The 6334-nt window shown below is 56.7% G+C and overlaps 2 protein-coding genes across 2 annotated transcripts in view; both read right to left on the bottom strand.

The window, feature by feature from the left end:
- Positions 1-574, bottom strand: part of LOC104290759 (T-cell surface glycoprotein CD1b-3-like) — a 3287-nt gene extending 2713 nt beyond the window's left edge. The window contains exon 1 of the mRNA XM_009889907.1: positions 502-574. Coding sequence (XP_009888209.1) covers positions 502-574 — 73 coding nt within the window. The remainder of the gene's footprint in view (positions 1-501) is intronic.
- Positions 575-4083: 3509 nt separating this feature from the next.
- Positions 4084-5940, bottom strand: LOC104290784 (antigen-presenting glycoprotein CD1d-like). The gene is made up of 6 exons (XM_009889941.1): positions 5865-5940; positions 5281-5538; positions 4841-5122; positions 4449-4733; positions 4252-4342; positions 4084-4144 (listed from the first exon to the last, which is right to left on the bottom strand). The coding sequence occupies exons 1-6, from the start codon at positions 5938-5940 to the stop codon at positions 4084-4086; spliced, it is 1053 nt and encodes a 350-aa protein (XP_009888243.1).
- Positions 5941-6334: the final 394 nt, after the last annotated feature.

Raw genomic sequence — 6334 nt, 5'->3', positions numbered from 1 at the left:
CCCGCCCCCTCCCCCACCTCCCCCACCCCGGAAACATGAGGCCTCACGGCATTGTGGTGAAACGCTCTGTGCAACGGTAGCACCCAAAACACCCTCTTGCAGGTGCACCTCCCCAACAAACAAGAGGCTGCTGGAAGGGGCCCAGACCATCACGTAGAGCTGAGATCCCCCTGGCACCCATGGGCTCCCTGTAGAAGGAAGGCACCTTTAGGGGAACCCCAACACCCTAGGCCTCACTGGGGACCCCTGGTCCCACTTCTGCTTCGGTGCCTGAGCCCCTGTGCTGTAGCCGGTGGAGCATGAAGCCCTGAGCTGGAGACAGGAACAGAGAGGGTGGGCAGGAACAGGGCACCTTTGGGTGCTGCATGGTGGAGGGTGGCCCTTTGATGCTAGCGATCATCCCCCCCATGCAGAGGACAGTGGCCTGGCCATGCCTCCCCTGAGGAACCTGTGGGGTCTGGGGGGTGAGAGAGGTTGGGGTGAGCCAGGGCTCCCACTTACCCTCTGGGTCTGCCCACATCCCAGGGAGAAGGAGGGGGAGGAAGAGGAAGAGGAGGAGGTGAGGGGGCTGCATGGTGCATGCAGGCAAGGCTGAAGCAGCAGCAGCAGCTGCGACTGCAGGAAGAGGAAGCACCACCCATGGGGTCACAAGCCCAGCAGTCACAGCGGTGGCTCTCCACCAATGGGACTGGTGCAGACGTGTTGGGGAGGGCCCCAGAGGTTTTGAGCTGGGGGCTGGGGATGTGTGGGAGGGAGGAAAGTTGAAATAAGTTCTTGAGCATGAAGTGCGGCAACAGGCTAGGGCTGGGGAGAGCCCAGACACAAGGAGAGGGGAGGAAAAGGGAGGTCCAGGAAATGGCACTAGGAGAAAACAGATGCTCAAGGACCTGAGCTGGGTTCCCCTGACTTCCCCTCCCCACTGATGGTACCTCACCCCCATCCCCATTCTTGTAGGATGCATCAGCTCTGATGGAGGTGATGATGTCTTTTGGATTTCAGCCCTGACTGGAGAAAGATGGCCACTGTCCTCTCAGCCCCGCATGGGGAGAAGGGCTACTTTGGGCTCCTTCTGGCACCTCCAGCTCAGGCTCCTCCTTGCACTGCCTGCTTAACCCTTGGGACGGGCGTCCCCATGGAGGAGGTGACAAGCAGTTCCTGCTCAGCCCATGGCTGCAGGAACAGTGCTGGGGAGCTCCAATGCTCCCATAAATGTCCCCAGGAGAGGGCCTGGGGCTGGGCTGCAACCTGGCACTCCCCTCTCCTTCCCACCATCTTTGGTGGGGAACCCTATCCCCCTCTCCAAATGCGCCCTGGGCATGCGAACAGGAATGGTGGAGTCCATACCCCTGCTCTGTCCCCATTGTTACCAGTGTTCAGCACTGGAGGGTCAATGGGGGGACCAGAGCTGGCCCCACCCCCACAATGTCCCCTATCCACTGCTCCTCCCTGGCTGTCCCCTGGCGCATCCCCTCACCCTGCAGTTTCTCTTCCCCTTTCCTGGGGCTGCCCATGTTGGGGTCGAAGGCAGAACTGAAACCACAGCCAAGGGGAAGTTTGAGGGGGTGTGCCCTGGTAACCTCCAAACACTGAACCCGTTCCCTTCCAGGGAGCTGTCCCATGAAGAAGTGGGGATGCTGTGGTGGCATGGCAGGCCCAAAAATGACACCAACAATCCCACTTCCCCAGCAGGTCACCTGGGCATCACCCAGGGGATGTCTGGCCACGACACAACAATGTCCACCTCCTTCCCAGCAGGTCCACCAGTGCTAGTGTCAGAAGAGAGTGTTTAGCTGGTAGGATGACAAAGCGCAGCCATGGCATGGCCAGTGACGGAAGGGGTAGGGGGATCTTTGTCCATGCAGTCTTTGTCCTCACGGTTACCCTTAAGGTGACTGTTGGTCACTTCTTGCTGAGCAGCTGATAGGCCATTAGCAGGCCTCTGGCTTTGCAGGTGCATGTGGGGTCACTGGTGGCTGAGTAGCTGATGAGGCAGGAGCAGAGACCTGGCTTTGCAGGTGCTCATGATGCGTTCAGTCCCCTCTGAATTTTCTCCAGATATCTTCCACTGTTGCAGTGGACCAGAAGTTCCGCTTTAGCTCTTCCTCATCTCTATTGAATGTATTCATCCTCCCATTTTTGTTGGGTGTTTTTTTTCACTTTCTTTCTTGTTATAGCAGAGGTCTTAACTTCTTTCTCCTTGATTTTGTCACTTCCTTTGGTCAGCAAATGACCAAAGCAGGCAGGGGAGCTGTTTGTCCATGCAGACCATTGGTCCTTACAGTCCCCTCAGGTGACATTGGTTCTTACAGTCCTCTCAGGTGACCACCGGTCCTCATTGTCGTGTCCCTGTCCCCCCCCACCCCCCCCGTCCAGGTGACTGTAGGTCTTTGCACTAACACCTCATGTGACCATTGGTCCTCACACACCCCATGAGTCTCCAGACTCCCCTCAGGTGAGGGCTGTAACCCCCACCTTCCCCCCTGAGCCCAGACCTGTGCCTGGGTGAGTTAGGGTGGGGTGGGCTGCAGTGCATCTGGGTCCTGCACTGGGGGTGTGGGCACCAGCCCCTAGAGGGCTGGGATGAAATGCCTGAAGACACCTCTTGAAATGCCTGGGTGCTTGTGTGTGTGTTATTGTAGGGTCTCTCGGGAGATCGTGTACACAACCACCTTTTCTTGCTCACCAGCTGCATCTGCTCTCCAGGTTTGCTGGGTGAGCTTCATCCTACCAAGTCTCATGAGTGCTGCAGGGTGTTTCACTCTGTTTGGGAGATGAATCACCCCATGTGCCCTGTTGGTGCTGAGACTGTGGGCTCCAGCCCCCAGGTGAGCCCTACCTGCACCTGAAAGTTTCATCTGTCTGTCCTAGCTCGGCAAGGACCGGGAGAGACTCAGCATCCCTCCTCCTGCAGCGAGAACCTTGAGGTCCACAGTGCTGGCAGGTGACTCTGACTGTCAGGGAAATTCAGTCCTGCCCACAGCACTGTGGGTCACCAGGTTTGGCCAGGGGAGAACCAGCCCTGGCAGAGTTGTGGTAGATGTGGCCACAGGCCAGCCTGGTTTTCTTCTATCTCAGCTGGTAGTTGCTCTCACATAGCTGCCAGAGACTTTTCCTGTGAAACTTTGCGAGGAAGTTGTCCTGTGAAACCGACCCTTTTGAAGCCGCACATTCAAGTGTGTGGTTGATGGGGAGCAGGAACTAAATTCCTTCCTATGCTTGTCTGAACTCCGCTGTCTCTGATGGGAGATTGGCTTCCTTTTTCTCCTTAATTGGGAAGCTTGGGGGCATTTACCCCCATGTGCACAGTTGCTTATTTGCACGAAATAGGTAAGAACATGTTTGTATATTCACAAATACTCTTTTACCTTTTTTTTTTTTTTTGGCTTTGTTGTTCCCTGCAATTAGCACCAATTGCAGGTGGTGCACAGTGGTGCTCCAGCTTCCATTTGCAGCTGGTCAAAACCTCCCAGAGCCCATTCAAATTCTTACAAAAGGCATGTGTTCTTAGTAAAAACATGAATGTTTTTATTTCATTTTATACACATATGCAATTCCCACAGACTACATCAGAGTTTCTGTGTTACTCAGGACTTCATTAAACTGTGGCCGGGTGCTGTTAGTCTGTGTGGAAAAGTTCAGCCTCAGCACAAATATTTCTGAAATATGGTTAATAAAGGCAGCTTTTAGGCAAAAATGATAGCAAGTGACAGTAGAAGGGCACAGCTTACTGCCTACTGATAAATGTGTTATGGTACCAGAACAGGGAAAAATTGCCACTGGGCACTGGGGTGGCCTAAAGAGCCTCAGTGGGTGCATGGGACAGTGCCATGAGGTAAGAAGTGATCATGTTTAATGAGTGAAGAGGTCTTGTCCTTGTCTACTTAGCAACATACTTGTCTACATCCTTCTCTACTTAGCAAATTGAAGCAGGCCAGGATCCCCCCAGGTTTCCCCCCTGCATCTCCGAGTCAAGTTGATCTCGCACTCAGCAGTGCCCAGAATTTTGTCAAACCAGAAAAAGGTAGAGTTTTTGTCCCTGTGAGGGTGGTGGAAAGAAATGGGGGCTGTTGGCTCCCTTCTGGGCTAAGCTTCTTTGCTCAGAATGGAATTCCTGGAGTCCGATTCCTCCATCTGCTGGTGCTTTCTGAAATGAGAAGGTGTTGGCTCATGGGTACTGCATGCAAGAGACTTCATAGGGGTGCAGCCAGCAGCCAGCAGGGCCGGAGCTCCACGGGGCAGAAACACCCTCACCTGCGTCTCCACACCCAAAGCGCTGTGGCGGCAGGCCGGGCGACCCAGGTGCCAGCTCCGAGCCCTGTGATCAGCACCAACTCTGAGTTCCCTGATAAATGCAAGCAGACGCTACCGTAAGCCTTCCTGGCTTTGCTCCATTCCATGGGGCAGGGCAGTTCAGGATCCCCATCCCTGTCCCCATGGGTGGCACCTACCCCATGGGATGAGGAGGCTGCCCTTGCCCAGGCTGCGGTGGCGCACACGGCAATCATAACTGTGCCTGTCACGGGTGGCCCCGGCCAGGATGCTGCGGATCTGGTAGGTGAGGTCGGAGTTGGGCAGGATGGTGCTGGTGTTGAGTGCTGGGCCCGGCGGCACCTCCTGTCCATCCTGCAGCCAGGCCACGCTGATGGGCCGTGGGTAGAAGCCAGTGACATGGCAAACCAGCAGGAGCTGGTCTGGTTTGGGTGTGCGGGCGAAGACCGTGGCCACAGGCAGCTCTGGGGGGCGAGAGCAAAGGGGTGTGGGGAGCCCTGGTGGGGCACCACTTGGCCCCAGTATTTGTGGGTCTTTGGGGTGGCTGTGCCAGGGTCAGGGAGGGTCTTACCTTGTCTCTCCAGAGCTGCCCTCCCATAGTGCAGTAACAGCTCCATGTCGTCAACACAGGTATCATTGAAAAGGACTTCCACCAACTCACTGAAAGCAGTAAAGTTCTGGAGAACAGCCTGGACGTACCGTGACAGGTTGGTGTCTTGGGAGAGGAGCCAAGTGGCATTGTCCACATCGAAGCTGAGAAAGTCCTGGCCATTGTAGCCCACATAGGCAAAGGCCCGGGAGGTCCTGTTGGGGTAGAGTTCACAGCCTGCCATGCACTGGGCCACAAAGGGGTCTGGAGGAGCAGGGAGGAGAGAGAGGTTGCATGAGGGTCTGGGACTGCCTTTCTGCAGGCATGGTCAGCATCCCCTGTGCAGTGCCAGCAATCCCGGGTCCTTCCCCACTTCCCACATACTGTTTGAAGAGGGGACGCAGAGAAGACCAGGTACTCACAGGGCACATCCTTCTGCATGGCACCTTCATTGATCAGGTGGTTGAACTGCTGGAGGTAGATCCTGATCATGTTCTGAATGGTGTCCCAGTCACTGCGGGGCAGGGCTGGGCGCACCCAGGGCTGGTAGAAGCGGATGGTCCAGGTGTGCTTATCAAGAGAACCGAGCTCGATGTCTTCCAGCAGGCCTAGCCCCTCTGTGTCCACGAAGGAGGTGTTTTGGAAGGTGGAGGTCTGGAGCAACCGGACAGTGAAGGACTCTACGCGAGATGAAGTTGACAGGGGGAGATGGGAGTAGGAGGAGAGAGCTGGGGAAAGTGGAAGGGCTGAGGGACGTATCCTCTCCTCGAGGTTGCAGGGACCTGCGGGCCCCCATAAGCCCCCTGCATCCTTAGCAGCCCCAGCTCCCACCCTCTGCACCCAGCTGGGGTGGCTGCATCCCCACCAGGGAGGAGCTGTGGAGCCAGGGGACAAGGAGGGGTGAGGAGGCAAGTGCCCAAGGCGGGTGGGGAGCAGGAAGCCCCTCTCCTGTAGGGTCCTATGGGGGCATGGGAGAAGATGTGGATAAGCCAGGGCTCCCACTTACCCTCCAGGTCTGCCCATGTCCCAGAGAGGAAGAGGAGGTAGAGAAGGAGGAGTAGGTAGCGGCAAGGGGGCTGCATGGTGTCAGCAGCGAGGCCCCGAGCGTGCAGTAGTGGGTGCAGCGGCAGGAGGAAGGGGCTGTGAGAAATGTGGCAGCACACTTCTTGTCAGGGTGGCTCTTCCCAGGCAGCTCCACTGGTGTTAGTGGTCCTGGCAGCCAATGGGGCTGGCACTGAGGTTTTGGGGAGGGCACAATGTTCCTGCTTGGGATGGGCTGGGCTGGGGCACCCTGAGTATGGCTGTGAGGGCTGGGGGAACTTGGGTGGGAGTGAGGCCATGCCACCGGCTGCAGGAGGGGTCCCTCATGGCTGCAGCAGCACTTTGACAATCAGGGCAGTATGGGTGACCCAACCCTTCTTTTCTACTCCCGTTACAGGTGGAGGTACCACCTGGCGATGGACATCCACTATCCCT

This window comes from Charadrius vociferus, unplaced genomic scaffold (genome assembly GCF_000708025.1).
Source record: "Charadrius vociferus isolate BGI_N301 unplaced genomic scaffold, ASM70802v2 scaffold67, whole genome shotgun sequence".
Lineage (NCBI taxonomy): Eukaryota > Metazoa > Chordata > Aves > Charadriiformes > Charadriidae > Charadrius > Charadrius vociferus.
The sequence above is the reverse complement of the archived record's forward strand: the minus strand, read 5'-3'. Positions and strand labels throughout refer to the sequence as shown.

Coding starts and splice junctions, on each gene's coding strand:
- LOC104290784 (XM_009889941.1), bottom strand. CDS start 5,940: ATGCAGCCCCCTTGCCGCTACCTACTCCTCCTTCTCTACCTCCTCTTC. Junction 5,539..5,864: donor GACATGGGCAGACCTGGAGG/GTAAGTGGGAGC, acceptor CATCTCGCGTAG/AGTCCTTCACTGTCCGGTTG. Junction 4,343..4,448: donor CAGCCTCCTCATCCCATGGG/GTAGGTGCCACC, acceptor TGCATTTATCAG/GGAACTCAGAGTTGGTGCTG.